The sequence below is a fragment of the Cheilinus undulatus genome, linkage group 20 (genome assembly GCF_018320785.1).
Source record: "Cheilinus undulatus linkage group 20, ASM1832078v1, whole genome shotgun sequence".
Lineage (NCBI taxonomy): Eukaryota > Metazoa > Chordata > Actinopteri > Labriformes > Labridae > Cheilinus > Cheilinus undulatus.
The window spans coordinates 23,329,486-23,355,658 of record NC_054884.1 but is presented as its reverse complement, the minus strand read 5'-3'; the positions used below and the strand labels follow the sequence as shown (position 1 = coordinate 23,355,658).

The 26,173-nt window shown below is 40.5% G+C and overlaps 1 protein-coding gene across 14 annotated transcripts in view; it reads left to right on the top strand.

Moving 5' to 3' along the window:
* Positions 1 to 7,325: 7,325 nt before the first annotated feature.
* LOC121528829 (calcium/calmodulin-dependent protein kinase type II subunit gamma) overlaps positions 7,326 to 26,173 on the top strand; it is a 70,806-nt gene continuing 51,958 nt past the window's right edge. For 8 of the 14 annotated variants that reach the window (XM_041816456.1, XM_041816453.1, XM_041816455.1 and 5 more), the window contains exons 1-2: positions 7,327 to 7,558; positions 10,059 to 10,153. In XM_041816456.1, coding sequence (XP_041672390.1) covers positions 7,494 to 7,558; positions 10,059 to 10,153 — 160 coding nt within the window. In that variant the 5' untranslated portion in view covers positions 7,327 to 7,493. Of the gene's footprint in view, positions 7,559 to 10,058; positions 10,154 to 26,173 lie in introns of all 14 variants that reach the window. The other 6 variants (XM_041816449.1, XM_041816444.1, XM_041816445.1 and 3 more) reach the window with 1 other exon arrangement.

The following is a 26,173-nucleotide window of genomic DNA, read 5'->3' as shown; positions in this document are numbered from 1 at the left end:
CCAGACACAGGTGTCTTTATACTACAATCACTTGAGGCACGTTCACTGCACTCAGGTGATCCCCACTCCACTAATCGTGAGACTACTAGCACCAAGTTTAAAAAAAAAAAAGCCATGGTTGATTTATGTTATCGATTAAAGGATAAAACATCCAAGAGGTGAATAGTTCTTGTAGGTACTGTAAATTGCGATCTGGTTATTTGTCTGTAAACAGAGGAGTAGAGAGTTTAACAGTGAGAACCATGTAAATAAACAGAATACTGTGCTGCTGTTTTTGTTGACCCAGCTTACAGAGCAATGTGGGTCACACTGGTGAGCTTGGAATCTGTCTGTAATAGAAAGGTGACACTGAGATACACAGCATCCAATAGCATCAAGACAGAAGCCATTGCATGTGTGCACACAGCCCCTCCTAAAACTATAACTGGCATTTTTCTAGCCCGAATGTTCTTTTATTCAATTCTCACTTTTCTGCATGATTTTTTATCTAAAATTTAACTTAATAGGCAATAAACTGTGTTTGTGTAGTTCTGTGTGTGGTTTGAGTGGTTTTCTGGTGGAATGTAGAGCAAACATCACTCAGATCAGGCAGTTTATTTTAAGGTGGTACTGATGGCTAAAGCAGAGAAAGATGGCGATTCTCTCCATTAGCACTCATAGCCATATCATAAGCCATCATTTGAAGTTTTTGAGAGGAAAAGGGATTTTTACTGTGTACAAATTAAATATACAAGTATACAGCATCAGGTAAAGCGAGAAGAATGTGAACAGACAAGCTGTCAGAGTCCCTCTTCTTTCATATGTTTCAGTAGATGTTGGGGAGATGTGAAAAAATAAATATCCCCCTTGTGAAAGAATGACTTAACTCTAACTACATATTTGGAAAGCTGAGTTCAGTTTCTCTAGCCACACCCAGGCCTGATTACTGCCAGAGCTGTTGAATAAAGAAATCACCTAAATAGAACCTGTCTGACAAAGGGAATTAGGCTAAAAAAATCTCTCAAATCATGCTGCCATCAAAAGAAATTCAAGAACAGATGAGAAACAAAGTCAGTAAGCTCTATCAGCCTGGAGCCCAGAAATGGTTACAAAGCTATTTCTAAGGCTTTGGGATTCCAGTGAATTATGGTGAGAGCCATTACCCACAAATGGAGAAAACTTGAAATATTAGTGAACCTTCCCAGGAGTGGCTGCCCTACCAAGATGACTCCAAGATTGCATCAGCCACTCAGCCAGGAGGTCATAAAAGAACCCAGAACATCTAAAGACCTGCAGGCCTCACTTGACTCAATTAAGGTCAGTGTTCATGATTTAACAATAAGATGAAAAACTGGGCTAAAATTGCATCTATGGGAGAATTTCAAGGTGAAACCTCTGCTGACCAAAAACCCTAACCCTAACCCTAACCCTACCCCCTACAGATACATTCATGATAATGCGTATTTAATACAATAAAATTAGTTCAAAAGCAATTAATCCATATTAGCATGAATCTGAATTTGAGGGTACAAGAAGCTTTATGTTATGAAGGAGGAGGCTGGGGTGGAGGAGGTTAGGCTTTGCCAGCAGCAGCATGGTATATCAGCATTAATGCAAGCAGAATTCATGCTTCACTTCTGTGGGCTGTTGAGACAAAAGCCGTGAAAGGTGTGCGTCCTGTTACATATGGTGTAAAATTAACAGCATTTCATAAAAGAACATCATACCAACAGTCAAACATGCCGGTGGTGGTATCATCTGGGACTGCTTTGCTGCTTCAGGATATGGACATCTTGCTGTAACCTCTGGAGCCATGAATTCTAGTAATGCAAATGGCTGCTTGCAGTTGCCACCAAGGGTGGCACAACCAGTTATTAGGTTAAGGAGGCTGTTACCTTTTCATATAGGGCCAGGTAGGTTTGGATTGCTTTTTTTCTCTTAATAAAAGACATAATAATTTAAAAACTACATTTTATATTTACTCTGGTCATCTTTGTCTAATATAACAATTTGCTTGATGATATGAAACATTTTAAGTGTGACAAAAATGCAAAGTGTTTGATCTGTGTCAGTGATAAGTGTTAAGTAGCCTTGATGCAGTGGGAATGCGCTGCAAAAATTGTGGACTATAATACCATAATAAAAGTAAGAAATGTCCTTGTATGTAAAAATTGTTATAATGCCATTTTTACTGAATAAATTAGAAGTGACAGTTTCTGTCAGTTTGGAGGATTTAGCTTATGAATATAGGCCTCAGTTTGCCTTGTTAGAGCTAACATGGCATACCCAGACACTCCCTAAGGCAACCAGAGCATGACAGAGAGATATTGTTGATTTTTTATCAGTGTCAGTCTGTATGACTAGGTTTGCCTGTGAAAAAAATGAAAGTATAAAAGAGCAGACTCTGAACTTTGAATGACTAAACTCAATAATCATCAAGAACAGGAGCAGAGAACATGTCACCTCTGATTTTTGCTGTGATGTTCAAAAACGTACCATTATTTATTTATCCTAGTTGAGCTGACTGAGCACACTGGCCTTTCATCAGCGACACCCGGCTTTTCACCCACTCATACACACACACTGACAGGCCGGGCGCTGTCCTACACGACCACGACAGTCGACTTGAGCAGTTGGAGGTCAGGTCAGTGTAGCTTATCGCTATGGGGCATCACGACGAACGTATCTGTTTGAGGAGGAAGGAGCGTTACTCATTCACTTCCTCCAGTCAGATTATTTCTCCTAAGAAAGCGGCGGAGGAGCAGGAGTGTCATGACTCAGCTCTTGGCCCTGTTCACTCTCCGGGTTGTGATGATGTAACAGATGGCATGTTCACCCTCATTAGTCACAACAAAGGAAAAGTCATGCCTAAATGTATTGCAGCCACTGCAGCTCTGTTTGCACAATTGTTCTATTCTGGATTCAAAAAGAGCTTCAGTTTGCCATGGGAGAATGCTGCAAACAGATAGGAGATATTTTGGCTTTGCAAATCGTAGCACAGGACTGTTTTAGCTCCAAGAGAGCATGTACAATTTCTGCATGGGTGTACTGCTGCAAGCTTCATACAAAAAGACATATAGGTGGGTAGATTTTCTCTACAGCTGATAATACAGGATTATACCTTACTCCAGCTCCAAGGGAAGTTTGTGGGAAGACTTTACCCTGAAATAAATGCACAAAATCCAATATTATCCAGGACACTAATACTTTTGTATGAGTCAAAAATAAGGTACATATCCACAAGATTACATACAATGTTAGTGGGATTTTATTTTGAGATTTCTGAGGAAATGTAAGGGCAAAAGATACGTAACTGTAATATATAGTATGATAACACAATCACATCAATTACAATCTTTTTCATATGAACATATGATTTAAATATTCATTGTGAGTCTTTATAATCTTGCATTTTTTATCTGCTTATTATAACAGCTCATACTTCTGACAAATTATACTAAGTTAGCACCACTGAAAAAGAGCAAGATATGCTTCATCACTTAGAAAACAGATTTCTACAAAGTAATTTCAATCAAATAAAAATATGTAATGTAAAATAAGTGACTCCATAAATATTCCACCCCGTTATGTCAGTATTTAGGAGAGTCATCTTTTAGATATGATCACAGCTCTGAGTCTGTGTGGATAGGTCCCAGTTAGCCTTGCACATCTGGATACCGCACTTAATTCTTCTTTGCAAAACTGCTCAAGCTCTGTCAGGTTGCATGAAGATCAGGTGTGAGCCACTCCAGATAATTTACCCTCTACCTTTACAAGCCTTCCCAGGCCGGCTGCCAAGAGGCATCTCCACAACATGATGCTGCCAGCACCATGTTTTACAGTGGGGATGGTGTGTTTGTGTTGTGCTTGTTGTCTGCCAAACATATTGTCTCGTCTAATGGCTAAAAGCACCATTATGATATCATTAGATCAAAGAATTTTCCAACACTTGACCAGAGTCTCCCACATGCATTTTGGTGAACTCTAATCTGTGCTTTCTTCGACAGCAGCTTTCTCGGCCTGGAAAGTCTGATCAAAGCAGATTTACACATGTATCAGTGTACATCGTAGCCTGTGATTTAGCGGCATTTAGTGGGAGTTGTCATTGTACAGTGATGCCATATGAGATTAATGTTGCACAGTGTAGCATACGAGAAACCCATAAGATAAAAGATAAAAAGACAGTCTGTTGAAGGCTTTAAACATGACCCTAGAAGACTGTGTTTTCTTCACAGTTAAAAGGCTTCCTAGAGATGGCACCCTAGAAGCACTCGGTTGAATTTTTCCACTCACAGGGCACTTTTTAAAAAGTTTCCCCACTTAGAGAGCAGCCGGGGTATTGTAAAATTTTGCCAACTTGGAGGGCACCCTTAAGGGTACATTGCCCAATTTTTCTAGCTTCACGCTTTCCTAGAAGAAAACTGTCAAAACTTGCATGCTCAGATGGCACTCTAGAGGGCACTGTTGAATTTTGTCCACACAAAGGGCACCCTGGAGTACACTTAGTTTACTTTTGTCCACTTACAGGGCACTTTAAGAAAAAAGTTTGCCCACTTAGAGGGCATCCAGAGAGCGCAGTCAGATTTTGGGCACTTTGTAGGTTGTTGCTCACTTGGAGGGCACCCTTAAGGATACATTGTCTAGTTTTTCTCACTTAAGGGGCACCCTAGAGGTAATTTTGCATGCTTAGATGGCGTCTCAGAAGGTGTTTTGTCAAATTTTGCATACTTAAATGGCATTCTAGATGGAACTTTGTTAAAATCTGCACATTTAGATGGCACCCTAGAGGGCAATGTTGAATTCTGCCCACATAACGAGCACCATAGAATACACTTTGTCAAATTTAGACACTTTTAGGGCTCAATTCTCCCACTTGGAGCACCTAGAGTGAACTTTATCAAATTCATATTGTCATGTTTCATACCCTATAGGAGCATCCAAAAGAGCACTTTTTTAGACATTAGGGCATCAGGAGGGGCATTTGGCCCCCTGCCCCTCTCTGAGTCCACCAGTTAGAGTCATATGTGCAAAAAAATGACAGACTGGTTGTTGAGAATATGTACTGAGTGCATAGTGAAGAATGGTTGTAAGGCTACACAAAAGGACAACGATAGGTCTGACTGTAATAATACTACAAAATAAATACTACTGTATGAAAATTGCATGCAGGCTTTTTTTCTGTCTCTCACTGAGTCCCGTTTTTCAGCTGAAACCATCCTACTTTTCTTTTTCGGCCTCCCGTGCTCTCACTCCTCTTCCCTCCTCTGCTCCTCTGTCTCTCATCAAGCGGGCAAGGCGTAGTGTGTGGTTGGTGTGAGATAACAAAGGCTGAGGAGTTCACCATTATATAACTTCTGTGGAGGCTGAGGAGGTGGAGGAAGAGGAGGAGAGGCAGCAGGGTTAGCACGTAGGAAAAGGAGGGCAGGAGAGGGCCAGTAGCCTACGTTGCAGTGCTCATTTGTCTTCCACATAACACGCACACACATACACACACATGCTGGCCTCCTTTTTCTTGCTCTCCATCATGGATTCAGGCTGCACTTGCAGATACGGCCTCATAATATTTGAACTTTTCAGTGTTCCAGCTTTGTGTTCCCACGCTGACAACCACACATAAAGATTTTCAAGCAAAATCACCATTTCATTCTCCGACTATGTGAGCCAGAGTGCTGAGCAGGCACACTCTCACAAGGCCTCTAACTCTCAAGCTCTATGGCTCCCTCCAGCCCCACCCGCCTGTCCTCTGATGGCCTCCCACTCATGCCACATTAAACATTTAGTGAGGCACTCTGGATCTGTGTGACACCATCTTTTAGCGCCGCCAAGCTAACAGCCCTCACACTGTGGAAAAACATAGGTGCATGCTCGTCGGTAGAAACCCGATACAGCAGTCACATTATTCCTTCTTCTCATCCCTTGCTCTCTTATGCGCAAACACACACAAGCTCTCAGATGCAAACGGCAAAATCACTGGTTCAGAGAGGCCTTTGGTGTTCAGAGCAAGACCTGCATTAATCAATATTGATTCCTTGGATGTGTGTCTGTGTGTGCATGTAGAAATGCAATGTATTTGTCACAGCTTGCCTCTCTGCTGCAGTGAAGTGTGACCCAGGCAAGCTTGGGTGTATCCCAACCAGTGCAGCAAAATGCTGCTGCTGTGTGGTGTTCCCTGCAATGTCTTGAATATATAAGACAAAAAAGGAAGCTTGGATGCCAAGCTTTTTTTTTCCTTGTTCCAGGCATATGCACTGACATGCCATCTAATTATGTTCCTTTATTAAGAAGTTGTACGTAGTCTCAATACATCTCTAGCTCTCCACATTTTCAGTGACTTCATTGAACTACATGATGATGTGCCGTTCATAAACGAGTTGACTTTAAAAGCCAACTCCTTCAAATGAACAGGGGGAGTCGAATACCATTTCTCCTTTCCTTTGTCTGTTTACAAAGCCAATATGAAATGGTAGAAATGTATTAGTTAAGTAACCTGACAGGCCAGATAGACTGCCTCATATATCCTTTGCATAGGTTATCCTCAAATGATGCTGAAAGGTCAGATACGTTCTTAGGCTTAGCACATATGTTTCAATGTACAACTTTGCAAGATGGATTTGTCTGATGACAGACATGGATTCTGGCCAATCCATCTGCTTTGCAAGGTTGTTTGTTGAGCCCCAGAGACTTCCAACTTTGGTAACAGCATCAAGAGTGAGGCATGATATGATTCATGGATGTAGTAGGAGCACATGTTTGAACAGACAAAGTTTTTGTTTGTATTGAATGTTATTAATCAAATTACAAAAACTTTTCAATAAATGGTTGTTAATTATTTGTTAGTCCATATAATTATCTTTTATTTTTGTTAGGCAGCTGATAGCTACTTCTACATTTCCCACCTTTCAATCATAACCTGAAATTAGAATGTTATAAAGAATTTGAATGTGCATATGTTATATGCATGATACTTAAATGTTTTAAAACCAAACATTATGTGATATTTTGGTGGTTTGACATGTCTGTTTTTACTGGTAGTTTTTTAATCATTAATTTATATGAAGAAATAGCAGTCTTAGTAGGGAAAAATCTTAATATTTGGCTGAATCATGAAATATAAAATTGACAACTAATAAAGAGTTGTTCATGTGCAGAAAGAACCGACTCTTTTAGTTGAGATGAGTCAAATGATATGGTTCACCAAAAAGAGTCGAAATTCCCACCATTAGAATTGGAGGCCTTGGACTCATGCTGCACGAGCCTATTCTCGCGAGGATTCCTCCCCTTTACTACATACACACTCACAGACACACACAATCATCATCACTCCTCCTCCTCCTCCTCTCCCCAGCCCCTCCCTTTCCGTCTCTGCTCGCCGCTATCCTCTTCAGCCTTGCCTGCCTGTCAGAAAGGTACTCCAGTATTGGAGGCTAGGCTACCCTCCTCCCGGACCCCGTACGAGAGAGAGCCAGCCACCGTCGTACCCCAAGGCTCGGGCTCCCCACTCAACGGCTCCAACCATGGCAACCACCGCTACATCCACCCGGTTTACCGACGAGTACCAGCTGTACGAGGAGCTCGGGAAGTAAGCAGCAGTCTCAATGTTACAGTGTGCATCGTGTTTGTCGTTTTGTCCCCCACCCCCGCAACCTCGCCTCACATTAATGCTGGTTAGAGAGCTACCAGGCAATAGCTAACCAGAATAGCTTGCAAACCTGTCATTTCCTGCGCCTAAATAATTTGTCAGTATATGTTAATGTGGGTCTGTCTTGTCGCGGTGCAGTCAGGCTAAATAACCGTCGCTAACGGCTAACTAGCTGAGAATAGCGCACTAACGTTCAATTACTAGCCAACCAGCTACCATGCTGATATTGATAAACTAGCCAAGTTAGCACACTAGCGTTGCGTCTTTTAGTCGCTAATGGTGATGGGGTTGGTGCATTTACAGCTGTTAGTCCTTCCGTGTTTGCTAGCCGGTATTTTCTGGTCTGCTGGAGCCGTCAGCGGGGCCCCGAGAGACGCTCGAGACGGTAGCCCTGTGACATTTCACCGGCCCCCGGGTCTGACAGCTCCGTGCTGGCTCGGTACACCAAAAGGCTGCGGTCGCTAGCTAACTAGGCCGACCACTTTTTTTCTCCCCCTGAGCAGCTGCAGATGATTTGTGTTACCGTGTTGAGTAACGTTACGTACCCCTGGATCACTTAATGAGGAAGTTATTCTTCTGCGTTATGTTTGCTCTGTAATGCTCATACGCACCGCATACCAGCTGGCTAGATCATCACGTCATGTTGTCGGTAAATGTACCATGGGTCTTTAAAACGCAGGCTAATTGACGAAGCATTGGCAGTAATAGTGGTAATTTGGTGTTAACTGTGCAAGAGGCAGTGACGTGTTTTCTCGGTATTTTGATGACGACATGAAAACCGGGCCACTACCTCATCTGTTTCATCATCATCATCAGCGGCAGCAGCAGCAGCATCTGTTATTCTTGGCCAGCGAAGGCTCCCCCCACCCCCATCCCCTTGTTGAACCCAAACTAGAGGCTGCAGGGTAACACTGGCCATATCAAGCGGACTGAAGGTCAAAACTGGAATTTTATGTAGGGGGAAAATAAAGTCACGTCTCTCTTGCGGTTGAGGAAAAAATATTTCGCAACCAGATATGCTGTCCCTGCTTGATTATTCTTGTATTGCATGCTTCATCCTTAACCTGAAAGCCTGCAACTCTGTCACAGTGCATCAAAAACGGCTGGTCCTCTTTAACTAACTGGAGTGGGCAGCATCAGATGATGCACATTTGCAAGGCTGTAAAGCATATAACTACTGTTATCTCAGCCCTGCTCATATAGATATAGTACATGAGATATGAGAGATATACTGTAATCTTAGCAGCAATGGTTCATATTTAACTCTATAGTAAGAAAGAGGCCTGAAAATATTTAATGGTTGCACCTATATATTTGCAATTCCTCTTACAGCAATTATGTGTCAGCCTTTGCATCAAACTGTGTTTTTTACTCTCATCTTCATCTTATTGACATTACCTGTTTGAATTAACTAAAGATACACAGGCCTTAATTTCCAGCTGCCGTTTCCACTCACTGCCAAATAATTGACAGTAATCAATGGCTCTGATTGCACAGGCGGTACACTCACATATGCACACCTACACATCCTCCTCCACAGTGGATCTGGCCTCCTACCGCTTCTGCATCTTCAGTACACTGACCACTTACCACGGCTTATGTTTCAGCTCCTGCTTGTTAATGCATCTTGCTCCGTCATAGGTTATTAACATCAAGGCACTGACTTGTGCTTCTGTCACCTGTCACCTCTCATTTACTGGTAAATAATTGAAACAAGGAGCAGAGTGGCTGGAGCAGAGTGCGGCATAAAAGTAGCAGCCCTCCATATATCATCAGAAGTAGCAAAATGCTTTCTTAGTCCTTAAAGAACTGCATATGGCAAGATACTGCAGGCTGTACAAGCTCTATGAAAATCATGCATAATTTCTCATCCTGTGATGCTCAGAATTGAACACTAACGCAGCCAGCAGGTGGAAAATTTATTGAGAATTCATCTACATCAATTTAAAACTCCTGACAGATATTTGTTTTATAGCATTATGTACTTCCTTTTTTACTTGAGCTGATTTATAACTGAGTGTTGTTACCTTGTGTGTTAAATATGGCCTATTGTTGGATGAGATGCAGCCTGTTCTTTATGCTGGCCGGTGCAATTGAATTTTCTTTTGGTTGCGTTGTAATGTGTGCTTATCAAAATTGAGCTAAAGTGCCTCACCATTCATTTTCAATCAATGACCAGCACTGAAACATACACTTAAGAAGCTTGTTATATCAGTGCTGTTTTTCTAGATTGTTTCCCACACTGATGCTTTGATATTAGTAACTGCACACAGTATGTGTTTGTGTGAGAGAGAGATCAAGGTTGTTGGCGTACACAAAAAAAACAAAACACTGGCATGAAATTGGATGCAATTTCAAATGTCACACCTTGTGTGAGTGAGAGAACAAGCATGTGTAATGGAACTGATTTTTTTCGGTTGTTTGTGTTCTTCTTTCTTAGGGGAGCTTTTTCAGTGGTGCGTAGGTGTGTAAAAAAGTCATCAGGACAGGAATATGCTGCAAAAATCATCAACACTAAGAAGCTGTCTGCAAGAGGTATGGCAACATCACACACTCACATCAAATCTCATTTTCTGTTTGCCTTTTCTGTGCAAGAGGAGGTCTGATAGCTTGTTCTGAGAAATGTATTAGATAAAATTAAGTGCAATTAGAAGTATTTTGAGGGATCAGATCTTGACATGCTTTGCTTTATCAGATGGTCAAAAGTATACATGCTAAAGACTTTTCTTCAGCCTACCTCACTCCTGACTAACTAACATGCTTTAAAGGTACAGTCTGTAATGTTAAGTAGCATTTAGCAGAACAAACTTGGTACAAATTGAACATGATATTTTGTTTCAACAAGTGTTTAACCACCTAAATGCAGAAATAAAACATTATTAGGGTCCAAGCACTGACCTCGGAGCAAGGACCATATTGAAACTAAAGGAATTATTATTCTCCTGTCAAATAAATTGCTGACATTCGGGCCTTAAAATGCTGAAAAAGTCACCAAAGTTTGCAGTATGAGTGAAAACTTGTGTATTTTGGTGGTTTTGTGCATGTGTGTCAAAAATGGCTCTACAGCACACCATAGAAGCCTCTTTAATAGCCCCTCCCACTTGTTTGAGTTACATACATGAACATCGTACACATTTGTATCATGTCCAGACAAACTAAAAACTAATTTACTGTCTTTTTGAAAAAATGTACAGGAGGTGAGGTAATTAAAGGTAAAGGTAGATATTTTTTTTTAATCTGTGGGATTTAATCCGATTTTCCCTCATTCAAAAATAAGTGGGACATCTGAAGTTATCTAAAGCTTGAGTTTTCACCTATAGGGCAGGACCACAATCAGGTGCCAAAGTTGCATGTTGAATTCTGGCACTGTGCCAAAAATAGAATTCAGTCTATCTCTGTGGTGTTTACATGAATCATTACCAAACTTCACAGCCATGATTAGACTCATATCCTGAATGCATTCATATTAAATACATTTTATTCTTTGGCAGCATAACCCTTCTGCCAACAGGAAGTGGCTATTTTTGGATCATTATTTTTCATTTCTGCATCGTTGGTCAGATCTTCCTAAAAATTGGTGGGTAACATCCCAATACCTTTGCCATGCTGTGATCCAAAGCTCTGTGACCTGCCTCTAACCCAATTCCAATGGCAATGCAGCTGCACTCCCCGCAGTTGTTACCACACCCTAACACGCGCTGGGATGTGAGGGCCCTTTATTGCAGCTTGCAACTTTGATTTTAATGACTTAGAATAGGCCTTTTAGGCATACATATGGAGGGTCCCCTTCCACAGACTCCTCCATGTTCAACCACCATGTTTCTGCAGTACCACAGGAGGGGCCAAATAACAGTTGTGCATTTTTCTATATTTTATTGGTTGCCATGGTTACCACCAGAAGTGAGCATTGCAATCTAGTTTCTAACAGTTAGATGTCACAGATATTCCCACTGTACTAGGGCTTAGAGGCATGGCCTAAAATTTGTTTGGTGGTATGTCAAATTGAAATGATGTGATGCATTTTAATGCATATTCAGGCACTACTAGCCCAGTCTCCCCCTGAAATAAGACTTTGATGGCAAACTCAGCTCATGTCTGCTTATAAGATCACAAAGAATGACTATATAAGTCTCTTTGTGCTCAAGTTTTTGTAACCAACTCCTGCTGAGGTGTGTGAAGCTGCAAACTGACAACACCACATTTTCTGATGTGAGCATTCACAATAAATGCACTCAAACAAAATAACTTCTATTGTGAAGAACTTGTCCAAAATAGAATGTTATCCTTGATTTAGCATAATTTTAGCTTACCCAGCAGAAGGATGGAGCTCGTTTAATGACAGTAGTCCGCTGCTATTAGATACCTACAGCGGAGGCTGGCAGTTCGAGTAATTGTTGCATCTGGTTTACAGTACGTCATGCGTACACTAAAACATGATGCATACATTTAAAGGGGACATATGCAAAAATCACTTTTTCAGGCTTTTCTAACAAAAAGATGTGCTCCTGGTCTGTTCACAATCCCCTCAAATACAAGGAAAACTTTGGATAAAAGTGTCTTTAAGATTGTAAAATCAGGAGGGCCACATCCATTTCCTGAAATGGGTGTGGTCAGGGGCGGAGTCAGACAGCTAATTACCATTTAAAGCCACAGACACAGAAACGGCTTGTTCTGAGCAGGGCTGAAACAGAGGCCTTTCTAGACATGCGAAAATCCTAAACTGGAGTGGTTTTTAAGCAACAAACTTCACAGGCATGTTTTGGGGACCTCTGAGACCAATATAAACTTGTTTTGAAAGGGTAAAATATGTCCCCTTTAAATTGGTCAATGGTGGTATTGCTAAAATCCATTTTGTGGCTGAATTTTTACCAGTGACAGTATTTATAATGGGTTACTGCCCACCACTATTCTGTACCTTTAACATCACACTGAGAAGAATACTGATAAAGTTGGACACACTCAGATGTGGTAAGAAATTTGACTACAACACCTGGCTTGGATTTTAGCACAGAAGAGCTCCCAGCTTTTTAACTTAAAAATCCTTAGATTTCAAAGGAGCCAGACAAACCTGCATCACTCATTGCTTGGCCAGGCTATTGTCAGCTAGTTGAAGCTAGCTGTCGCGTCAGCTCATCATGTCCCTCTTGCTTTTACTGGCACAGGATTGTGTCTCTTGCTGTCTGCTTGCAGTCTGCACACATCTGTCTTCCCGCCACCTTGGATTTTGATAGACATATGAAATACACAGTAGGGGAAAATAAACATGATTTTGACTGCAGGCAGCCCACCACTTATGTTTACATCCTGTCACATCTTTAAGGAAAAAAATTGTACTCCAGTTAGTTTTTTAATCAGAGATTTATCTTTATCTTGCAAAAATCTTAGTTGAAGTTGTTGAAGTTGGATTGCCTTACCAGATATATCTTAGGGATCACTTTCCTGGTTAAAGATAAATTGTTGTGTTGTCTAGTGATGGGGGAGAGTATACTGCTGGACAAGAATCCCCTTTATCCCAATGACAGAGGAAATCTGTTATTCAATCTGCATGTCAGAAGGGATTTCTAATCGGTAACCTCTCGGTGTTTTAATGACCTTCTTCATGAAAACTGTATTGAGTAACTCTTAATCGCTCCTCTGTGGTTTCATTAGAAAATGCCTGTATGAATGAATTGATCCAAATTTCTATGAAAATGGACCAAATAAACCTGTTGGAATGGGAAGAAAATGAAACACTATTCTGGATTGTTATTGTTGCTTTTGTATTGTTGCTCCTACTGATTATTATTCGTTGCATCACAGAATGCGTCTCGGTATCAGTCCACACCCACATGCACATGCCTGCTGTAGCGTGCCGTGTCGTAACAGTGACGCAAGCCCATGTCAGTGTGTCAGAACCTCCTCCTGGCTTCAGACTCCCATGCTTAATTGCTTTCTCCTTTTTTGTATCTTGACAAATTAGGCCTGCACTCTTTCCTGACACTCGCACACCTGGCTTCCTTTGTCCTCTTTTTCTTGCACACTCTATCCGTCTCTTTTTCTCTCTCTCTCTGATTAGCTCTGCTCCTCTTTCCCTGCTAGCCTCTCTCACTCATTGCCTTTCTCTTGCAAAGGGGGATTGGTTTGTATTGAGGCTAATCCACTTATGCTAAATGTATCTCATCAACCACTAAGACCCCACGGATTCCATAGGCGCCTCCCTGTTTGCCCTGTTGTTGTCTCCGTCTGAAGGCATTTGTGTGAGTGTGTGAAAGAGACAGAGAGGGCAGAGAGTAATACTAATAGAGCATGTCTGCATTGTGAGGCATCTGTGAGTGTGTTGTAATACTGTTATTGTTCTATCCCTGCCATCAAGTGTCCACACAGGCCAGCTCCTGGTATTAATGTCCCACCAAGGAAAAGTAAGGGCTCAGCAGAAAAGTGTTGGCTCTTTGCAGAGGCAGGCAGCACAATGTAGGCCTGTGTGTGTGTGTGCGTGGTTGCCAGAGGAGAAGAATTCTGTCCAGGAGAGCAGGAGGAGGAGTAGGAAAAGGAGGAGATTTTTAACAATGTAGTCTTGCAAGGAGATCGGTGACACTCCAAACCAGGGCAGCAAGGTGAAATGAGACAAAGATGAGACACGATAGAGCAAGCACAGGAAGGAACAAGAGGATTTTGTGCAAAGGGAAGAATCGCCGTAGGCCACGCGGCCGACGCTACACGTACCTACACACGCAAAACCCCAACATCCGCACATACAGGCAGCCAGTGCGTGAGCAGGCAGCTTGCCTGGTAGGATTTGGGTGGGTTTTTTTTAGCCTGATGGGGCGAGTGTGACCTCACGCGTAGCCTAGTGGGTAAGTCTCTCAAAGCTCTGGTAAACACTGCAGTAATCTGAGGAGGGGGGAGGGGGAGAAGGGAGGGAAAGAAGGAAGGAAGGAAGGAAAGAGAGAAGGAAGGAAGTAAGGGTGGATGCGATATTTGGGATGGATGTAGGTAGTTGGCTGTAAGATGGAGCAGCCTACAGGCTGTTTGGGGGTGGATGCATGTGGGCAGCAGGGTGCACAGTATGCGCACACACATCTAGAATTATATATACACCTGATTCTTACCACAAAATCCGCTTTAATTTTATCTTTAAGAACTGAATGTGGAGAAGAAGTTTAAGTAAATGAAAGGTAAACTCTTTAGACTTCAAAGCAAACATTTATACTTGGCATAAACAAGAAATTGGATTGTGGAATAAAGCTTTGTTGGATGTTAAGGCTGGGACAAAATATTGATAAAACAAGATATTGTCATTCTGGCTCATGGGATCATGAAGGCTTGTAAATTTGATTGATATTGATGCCTAAATCCTCAATACTTTTTAACAATCCAAGTCCTGATCAATACCACTATCGATACTTGGTCATTTTTATGGAAATGTTTTTTAATTGGCCATATATATATATGAATAGTTTCAACTGTTGCATAGAGGTAAAGGTATGCATATGATGTCACAGCAGTGCCAGTCTCTACCGTTCCAGCCCCTGAGTGACAGAGAGGATAAGCTGGTGACAGAAATCAGTGGGGAGTTGGCAGTAAACGGTGTTATTTCAGATGAAAATTGCCATCTTTTGTAATATCTACATCTTGATGATGCTCACCGCGGTCAGTACAATTCCCCAGCTGATGGAATATGTTAAAAGAAATGTTTGGAGCTGGTTGGTGCGTTAGTAAAGCCACAAGACGAAGCTGGGGTATTAGAGTAGCTACCACAAGCATTCGGTTAGTGATGAATATAATCTAAACTTCCCACCCTCTTCCTCTTCCTCTTCCTCATACCTTAAAGAAAAATAAAGACCTGAAATTTCAGCAGATCAGCCATACAGTTAAATAATATCTAAGGTGACGAGGCATCTAATGATATGTCTTACAGCTGTAGTCCCGTGATGTCTCATTAACTCAGCTGTTTTTTTTTTTTTTTGTAGAGAAAGACCAAAAAACAGTCAAGTCCATCTGTATCCATCACAGATTAAATTAAGTAGATTTTGTAATTAAACACGATTTCTATTTAGTTAAATACTGAAGTCATTTCATTGAACCTTTCCTCTTGGCTGGTGATTCGCCTATATTCATAAACTTTATTAAGCATTTGTTTGTGCACCAGGGATTTGATTTAAATGGCATGACTTGACTTGAGATACAAGTAACATTACATGGCCTACAAGACTGGACAACAGTGTAGATAAGCTCAAACGTAATTGATTTTTGGGATTCAAAATGAATGGGATTCAATCTCCATCCCTGGTGATACGGTTATGGAATTGCTGGTGCCAAATATTGATATTTTAATGTAAAACAAATCCACAAGTCTAACCAGACTTCCCTGTCAATATGAGTCAGTGTGTCACCACTTCATGACTACTTACAGTGGCAATTAGGACATCAATGAGGGTAACTCGAACAGAAGTTAATTGGCCAAGGAAGAAGAAGAAGACAGCAGTGAAAAGCTATTAATGAATGAAGAGCGATGAGAGTTAAACCAACACCAAGCTGCAGTGAATAAACACATTATTCCTACTTTTTACACACAATTATATGATTGTCTCGCAGTAGGTCAGTTATTGTGGAGTCATGCTATTATGATTTTATATTTTATTATCCTGCATATAATATTGTGAGTTATAGAGATTCCCACCTGTTTTTGACATATTCAGTTCCTGTGAATGTAAATTTAAAGATAATAAGCCCAGTGAAAAACAAACTGGAACCATGCTAAAGAAGGATATTCTAAAAAATATCAAAAGCTGTGATGAGGTGTCTGAAATTCTAGAAATCATTTTTATACATTTATATGTATGAAGTGTTTTAATGGTGTGATAAAAGTTTTATTGTGCAGAATGAAAGCTCCATTTTTTTGTCTATGAGTGAAGTGACTGTGAAAGTGGTTCACTGCTGCATTGTCTGCTGCAACACTGTGTTTGAGTGTGTATGTGTGTGGGTGAGAGAGCCAGGGTGAGACAGACTACCCACTCTAAGCAGCACCCTAAAATCTTCTCTCCTGAAAATATTTACTTTTGTCCTGTATTACATCCAAAGATCTCAGATGTTTTGCTTGGCTCTAGTCATTTATTGTGAAACATTGGTGCAAATTTTCACTTAAGTCCAGTTGCTTATTTGCTAATCTCCTGAAGCCGAGCTCTCTGTCATCATTATTAACAGCAAGCCAGTAAACCCCTGGGACTCAGCAGTCCATCCCTTCCAGAATGTAGCCTGGTTCCAATCCTCTCACATCCTCATCACATCTCAAGTTTTAGGAAAAATCTTAGAACAGGTTTTGTGTTGTACTTGTTAGTGGCTATGTAGCCCAGCTGAAGGAGAAGTTGACTAACCAGAACTTGTAGGTTGGGATGAAGAAGCATGTGGTGTATTTGTGCCTTCAGGCCCTTCTTCCAGGAAGCTATTTTACTGTTGTTGTCTCTTGTAAACTCAACCCAAACCGAAATCCTTTCCTAAATCTAACCAAGCAATTTTGGTGCCTCAGCCTAAGCAAAATGTGTTAAATTAATGATTAAATAGCACGTTAAAAGAAAAATGGTTGACTTTTGGTTCTACACAGGTCTCTGCCTGTTGACCCTTCCAACCAGTCTGACCTACACACTATTCATACTTTGTGTTTCTCCTCCATCTCTAGTAATTTCTGAAAGTTTACTGAGCACCATGGCCTGAAGTGAAACTTATACTCAATAGATGGTATTTGGCAGCCACATTCCTGTGAGATTGCACTCAGCATGGGAAGCTCATATGATTTTATCACATTGCACTGTTATATTTCCATCATATTCACAATTATCAAATGTAAATGTTAAGTTCGTGAAATTTAAAGTGAATTCTAGAGACTGAAGTGTGCCTCTGAAATAAATCCACATATTGAGTATAGGCAAAATTCAAATACCTTGCGTCCCTGCAAGGAAGTGGCTCAGTGCAAACAAAAGCCTTGACCTGATGATAGTAAATGGTATTATATGATAATTTGTGTACGTTTTAGGCATGTAGGGTGCTAAGGATTCATCAAAGGGCCTATGTGCCACAACCTGGGCTGGAAATGGGGGGGGGTGCCCAGGGTCAATGTCAACACATGTTAACACATATACCTAACAGCATTTCTTTTGTCTGGACTTTTTCACTCCTGGTGATGGGCCCAGAGAGAATCCCAGCATTTTGGGGCCTTTGGTGGAATAACCACCATACAACCAGTGGCTTGTGGCAGCCCTACCTAGTACCCTAGGCTGTATTTACTCCCCACATCCACTTCTTACTGTCCCCAAAAAGTGTGGACTTATTTATTTTGTCAACAAATTATTTTCCCATGCTCCTGGTCATACGCAAGGACAACTAGAGCACAGCCTGGGTTGTGTCAATCCTCCCTTTTGCCCAGTGATGCCCTCAGGCAGCTTACTCACCATTACAGACCTAATTTCAGTCTAAAAGTTCCGCAGTACTGTATGTGTTTATAACATGATGTTTGGTCAGACCTCTTTATGGGTTTTCCACCATCTTTGTAGTTGCTTTTTAAAGGGATTAAAAAATACTTGTCAGAATCTCAATTTTTGTACATGTAACAACTGGAAATATTTCATATGTTTCAGCATCCCTTCCCTGAGGGTGACATCACAGGTATATGGCCTCTGTGGGAATGTGATATATTGCAATTCCACAATAGCTACTCAGCTATATTTATGAAATAAGAAAAGTGGCTCAAACAGAATGAATTTGAAATACCACCTGGTAGTAATGTACGAATGCAAAGCATACGATTGCTAGACAGTGGAAGTACAGTGGTGGGTCAAGAAGAAGGGCTAGGCTAGTTTGGTCTTAACCTTGTACCTTTTAAAAATGTATGAGTCAGAGTGGGCATGCAATACAAAGTTTGAAGGGTACTTACTTATTCAATGATGCTAATGCTGTCAGTGCTGATGTCTTCTGGGTTTAGCCCTCGCACACATGGTGTCTTAAAGGTCACTGAGTAATGCAAATGTTAAACTGTTGGTTAACCACTTAACATGGCATTCTTATTTTTACCCAACCATCCAACCACAGTGCAAGAAGGATGGTTCAACTACTAAAAACAAAACAAGTGCATATTTATCATGTAGCTGAAGTTAAGCTGGGTAGACCACATGTGGCATACCAGACAAACTGAAGGTAGTTTGTTTAAGCTGATAACCACCTGGTTATCGGTATCTGTTTTGAATGGCTCTGGCCATTGAGAGGTCAGAAGTTCCAGGGCAGTCCTTTAACTGGTGAAGTTCTTACATGAAAGATTCCACCCATTTTCAAGTCTTTGACCAATGATAAGCATTCCTTACTCACAAAATCTCATGAACCAATACATGTTTTTCTCTAGAAGGTTCAGCCTTCCCTTGATCCAGACTAAGTTGTTGTGTGTGTGCCCCATTTTTTTCAGTGGGCCCTTTAAGGTTTTTCCACCTCTTGTCTCTCTGGCAGGGCAAAGACACTAGTGGACACAGCTTTAGAGGACAACTGATGGAGTGTTTTTTGTAAAGTGGTCCATGATGACCAAATGCCAGTAGCATGTGCATTTTGCCAGTTCTGTAACACTTTCCAGCCAATGTAATGTAGACTGTCCTGAGGCTTTATCCTGTTTCAACACCTTCTTTTATGATACTGCTTCATAGGTGGCTGTGCCTGTCATTTTTATGGTATTGGTGAAATTCTGTCTTATAACTATTTTTTTAATTAGTAGTCATGCAGGGGATTGGTTCAAGATTGCTAAAATAGAAAATAGCACCTGCTTCCTGTCTCTGTATCAAATTAAGAAAATATTAATTAAATATTAAAGTCTGTCTAGTACTGTAGGACTACCAATAGGAGCAATATATTGTCCTGACAAGTGTGATAAAATCATCAAGTTGCTGGTGCCAAAGATTGGTATTTTAGTGTAAAAAATGAAAGTGCTCGAAACAGATTTCCTTGTCAGTTTAACTGACTGCATCTCAGCTTCATGACTCCTCACTATGGCATTTATGACTAACCTCGCAAGGCAGATGGATACGCCCGTTTCCTTGTTTATCACCGGCGAATCCATCTTGCAAAGCTCCCATCTGAACCATTTGGGCCCGGTTAGAAAGTGACAGGACCAATCAGCTACGAGGGGCAGTACTTTCAGGCGCAGCAGAGTCGTGACGTAAACAAGCAGCAGCAAGAGCTGGTGCAGTTATGGAGGAAGAGATTAGCATGGATGCTACTAAAGCACCAGTTTTATCAGAACTTGAAAACATGTCTTTGTTAAAAGAAGAACAAGGAACAATAGTGAGTTGTTTTCTTTTCAAAAACGACAAAAGTCGAGTACTTACACGTCTACAGTCGCCATGTTTCTCGTAATTCATCAGTAGCTGCGCACACGCAGCTCGATAGCTGCTACGTCACATGTTTTGTTGCTCTGATTGGCCTGTAGAGATGTGACAGACGGAACGTTCATCCAATCACACTCTGAGTTTTTTTCAAAGCCTCTGTCTATTCTCAAACGTTTCCTATTGAAGCTTTCTGAGATGGATGTATGAAACAAATCCATCTGGCGTGTCAGGTTAATTTATGACAGGAATGAGAGTAGATGTAAACAGAACTTCATCGGCCAAAGAAGAAGAAAAGGAAGTTAAGAGATACAGCGTGATAAGAGGCGCAAATGGCATCAAGTAATAGTGAATACATTTGTCCTGCAGGTTTCGTTTTAGGGGAATTTCTTGTTCTTAAGTAGATTAAAAAATAGAGTTCCTTACAGCATATTAATTAAAAAAGAATTGGCATCTTGTGATTTTATTGCTATTGTTTGCCATATACTGGCCATACTATTGTATCTTGTCATGAGTTATCCTGCAATTCCCACCCCTCAGAGCGCTGGGTGATATGGCCTAATATTTATGGCATTGTGTTTTTTGCCCTTTACAGTAACCATAATAAATCGTAATATTACAAAATTTAAACAAAAATGCATATTCAGGTGTTACAACCTCCTGTTCTCCCCTAAAACAAGTGTTTGATGGCACTGACATATCTGAGCATAAGATGACAGAAAAATTATTTCATAGTTCTCTCTCTGTATTCACATCATTATAAATGAACCTGTTGTATGAAGTGTGTCAAGGTACAACTGACTATACCCCATTTCCTGATGTGGGCATTCACAATGAAAGAACCAAAGCAACAAAAACATCTATCTATTGTGAAGAACTTGTCGGAAATAGCATGTTTATTATTAATTTAGTTTATCTTTAGCAGAGGTGCTAGTGAGTGTTTGGAGCAACTGTGTTAACACCGGCTTCTCCAACCCTGTTTAACAACACAGTCTACTGTACTTCATTAAATCCTCGTAGACTTTAAACAAACAAGCCATGAGTCAAAACTCACCTTCAAATTTAAGGGATGCAGGATATTGTGGACATGATATTGGTATCGGCCAGGGGTGGGAATCACTAGTGGCCTCACAATACGATATTATCACGGTACTTGGGTTATGATTCGATATTATTGCAATTTTAATCATTTTGTAATACAGTGAGTATTGTGATACCATATATTTTACCAGTTTACCATACCATATCTATACCAATTTTTTCAACCATTTAGCTGATTTCACATTAGTCTTTCCCTCATGTTTGTCTTCTTTCTGCAGCATTTTATTTTCATGTAGCACGTCTTGCACACCTCATTTGTCATGTCCATCTCATTCGTGTCCTGCTTGATTTCCTAATGTCCTTCCCCTGGTGCTGCCATGTTTATTGTACTGACTTTCTCCTGCTCTATGACTGTCACCTCACTTGACAAAAAACTGTCCAAACAATTGATTTTATTTTTCCATCATCATATATTTCAGTTCATATCAGCAATTAATTTGAAAAAATTGATACTTGGTGGGTGAGATGATTCGATATATCACTAGACAAAATACTGCGATAAATTTCTAACAGTAGTTGCAACTGATCTGCCTATTTCAGCTGAAAATATTGGCTGTACAAATAAACTAGTGGAGTTTTAGGCTGAACTATTAGTTAAGAGCTATTTTTTTTCTTTTTTTTAATCATTCCTTACACTTTGAATGTGTTTCAATGACTGAAATTTGTTGATTTGGTCATCCTCAAAGTCCCTGGAAAGTCAAATCCAAACTTTGTGTCTTAACCCTCTAGATATGTTGGAATAAGGTTGCAGTGAACATTTGAAAAAATGTGAGAGGATCGTATTCTTGTGAGTGGGTGTGGCTTCATCTTATTCAGCCGACACACCCACACCATCCTAGAGCAGATGTTACTGCCTCATTTTTCATGAATTTGAAGCTTAATTTTATAAACTTAGAAATGTTTTTCATGACTGAAATTTGGCCTGGTGGTTCACAACACAGTGGCCTGTCATATAACAAACCTAAAATACAGATTTTTTTAATCACTTTACAGGGACTTTAAGTTGTGCGTTTTAGGGATTGAAGCATTAGGTCGGGACAACATTTAAATATTAGTATATCATTGTAGTAAATATTAGTATTAGTAAATATTTGCAGTTGGATATTGGCAAAAATCCAATATTGTTCATCCCTACTTGAAACAGTTATTTAAGATGTTTTACAAATTGCAACAGGATTGGGCTCAGGATGATCCATAGCAGCACACAGCTTGTGTTAAAGCCCTGAACAAGCTGACAGAGATGCTCTGCAAAGTGAGCATGCTCTGTGCTTCACACAAACCAGCGATTTTGGGCTTGTTACCTGGCTGCCTTTTAGTGTCATAGTGTAACATCCTGATCATCAGCATGTGTCAGAAATCACTCTGGTACACTAACAGCTCATTGGTTGTGTCTCCTATGTGCACTACAATGTGTGCGTTGATGATTACCAATGTTGACGGTGTTGCAGAAGTCCGTCCCATGGCTGAAATGTTACCGGTGATGGTACTAAAACTGGTTCACCACCCACCACACACCTCTACAATATGAAATAGCGTTCTGCTACTATCAGTCCTAACAGTTTCAATGTAAACTTGCTAGACTGAAGCCTTCAATCAAATCGTCAGTTTTATACGTGCGGCTGTGAGAGAGGGGTAGGGGTTAGTGTTGAGTGTTTGTGAGTATGCCAGGTCGTCTCCATCCTCAGCTGATGTAAGATGGCTGTAGGCCCGCCCTATGGCAAAGCAGATGGCCAATTAGAGAGCAGCAGGAAGTGCCAGTAATTACCCTCCAGCCCTCTCTTTCCTGTCTTCTTCTACCACACACTCTCGCACCAACAAATAAGGAGATTGAATGAATTAGTGAGTACTGCAGTGACACTGCACCAGGGTAGACGGCTGTACACAAACGCACACACTCACACAGGGGAGCTGTGATCCTCCTCTAGCAAATGGACGTTCCATGTAATCCTCCCTCCTTTGCTCGGTCTGTCTCTCTCTGTCTTGCGTCACTGGTGTAATTAGAAGGAGGTTCAGGTCTCTCCCTTATTCACTGGCTTTCTCTCACATGAGGGAAATCTATACCTGCGGAGAAACAAAGGGGAAGATAGACAGAGACTAAAAACATTTTGACTGCAGAGTTAAAACTAGCCCTAGGAAGCAACAAGTTAAAGAAGGTCAGGAAAACAAAGGAAGATTATTGATGCTGCTTTTAATCTTAATTTGCCCCTATGTTAAGCCTGAATATACTCTCTGATGTATTTGTAGAAGGCCAGTTTCATTTGGTGATACTTGATTGCTCAGCAACAGCCGTTGAGTTTTATCTGAGGGTGCTGCTGCACTGGGGAAATGAATGCAAATCTTACTGAGCCTGCCTATGTGTGGTGTAATCGTCATGGAGCTGTGAGGCTGCTTGACCACAGTGATAACTCGCACACACATCCCCACACATTACACACACTGAATCCTCACCACAGCTCCCACACATGACCGTTGACCTAAGCTACACGGCTCCAAAAGTGACAAGAGGGAGCTGTTTATCAGTGTCATGTGGCTGACACACAATGACATCTTGAACAAATAGACATACATACTGCTACAGGATTCAGTCAAATCCCCAACAAGGATGTTTGTTTGGACATGAGTGTGTATGTGTGACTGTGTTGTTGAAAGCATCCCATCCAAGCCTGAAGAGCAAACACTCCAGTGTTTTGTCTTAACTGTGCTTCACACTAACCCCTTTACACAAACACACAGGCCCACGTAGAGTTGTGGACAGGACTCAAAGCCAGTGCTACACACAGCCTCCTTAATATCCACAAACAGATCCATTTAAATTAAACCACACATGACATGAGGTCAATGGCATTCTACTTAAATGCACCTGTTACCTTTCAGAGGCAATGCTGCCACGCAGGATTACTAATAGGTCAGGGCCATGGCCTTAGATATTTTACTTTGTGTACATAAAACAAAACCCATGTGACACAAATTAGCTCTTACTTTTTGAATATTTGCTTTGATATTCTTAGTTTAAAGCTGTGATTAAGTAGTCTTTGTGACTGATTCCTCTGTAAATAATAACGACAAAAGAAACTGCAGTGAGTCAAACCAAGTTAAATATCGGTCAAAAAGTATTTGTATGAGAGTCAGGCCTTGTCTTATTGTGCCCTAAATTACATTTAGACAGGCAGACACTGTAAACTGGAACAGAGAAAAATGTGAGCATTCATGCAATAGTAAGGACTTTAGCAAAAGGATTCTGAATCAAACATAGCACTTCTTCCTTGAGTGACAGACATGATTGGCTGTAATGCTGGGCAGTGCATCGAAATTTAGATTAAAAAGCAGTATTGTCTGCTTCTATTTTCAAATTGCAGAAGATGCAGTATTTCTTTTACGTTAAATGTGTCAAATTAGCAGTCTTTTTTTGCAACAGAGATGTTATAACCTACACAATCATGCAAACATTCAAGACTCAGTTTTTGTAGAATAGTTTGCCAAAATCATTTTGCCTTATTTTTATACATACTTTCATATTGAAAATAAAAAGTACATAATGTTGATGTTCTTCTTGAAAAAAATCATATCACATTTGCAATATGAGTCAAAATAATCTCAATAAGAGATTTTTTTAGAATTGTACAGCCCCAATTAGGTGTTTGCTTTGCAACAGGAAATCGAGTGAATCTGCTCAGTGTATTTGCATTAAAAACAGGGTTTTAAACACAAATTCTCCTGATGGTCCAAAAAAAGTTGATATGTGGCTCCCTGTGGTTGCAAAGTTTTATTACTTCTACTGCAAGTCTTTGCTAACACAGTTATAATACAGGCACACAAAAAAAACCTTTTTTCTCATGCAAGATGCTTAAGTGGTTGCAGATGGAAGCTACTGTCTTTTTTTTCTTCCATTCTATTTTCTGTTCATTAACTGTTTTTAAGTTGTCATTTTACATGTTTGACTGACACAAATCAGTCGATCAAAAAAACCTCACATGCTCTAGCTAGAGCTGAGAACATGCTGATTATCTAAAATGTATGATTATTACATTTTTTGCATTGAAATGTAAATAACTACAGAATGACTGCTCCTGTTAAGTTTTAGTTGAGCTCTCGCATTATTTAAAGTTCTTTTAGCAGTTGTCAAATCCAGAGAAATATTACATTCCTACAGCTGTGATGGGGCGTGTCCTGTTATGGCTGCTGTCATGACAGAACCACTATGACAGACATGACTTGTTTATGATTGCCATGGATGCTGGATGTTGCATAAAAGACTGCTGCATAGCAAAATAGCAACTTCTACTGGGAGCTGCTGCATTTTCTCATTTGTTTTTTTTGTGCTGCATATTATGATGGACCACTATAACACTCCGAAATCAGATGCAAGTCCGATCACCCACGCTCACCTCTGTAATGTGGAACTTTCCCCATCCCCTGTATGCCCCGCTAGGCATTTCCAGGCAGAGTAGAGACCAGACTCACTGCTCAACATATCCACCTCCATAGCATCACATTTCTTGTTTTATAATGAGGTCTCTCTTCAATAAAAACTGCTCTCAATGACATGTATTTGCTAAAAAGTAAACCAAACTTCTGGTTTTGTGGATGAATTTCCATAACAAAGGAGAAAAGCTGCTCAAAGTGTCCTTCCTTGATGGTGCTGGGAGAGATCCCAGAATGCTATTAAGTAGCTTACAGCATTAACCAGGAAGGAGACACATCAATAAGAAAAGAAGATTAATTTATTGTTTAATAAATACACATTATGGAATGTTGTTTTTGTTGATCAGACTCCTCAGCCCAACACAGGAAGTAGGCAGTGGAGGTGGCAGAGCTGAACATCATGGCTGTACTTGTCATTTTTTGTCACTGTTTTGATTGATAGCTATCTCTTGGCAGAACTTACTTATTTAAAATGAGATCATAGATGATAAGCAACATGGTGTGTAAAACTGGGATTTTTAGTAAAATCTAACAGTCAGTTTCTGGATTACAACACTCATTTAGGATCTAAAGTCGTCAGAAATTCCCATACTTGGCACTTTCCGATGCCACATTTAAAAAATATTGTAGTTTCTGTTATTTTAATGATCTGTTGTATTGAAAAATAACCAAGCTGTACAAAAAAAGTTACAGATCA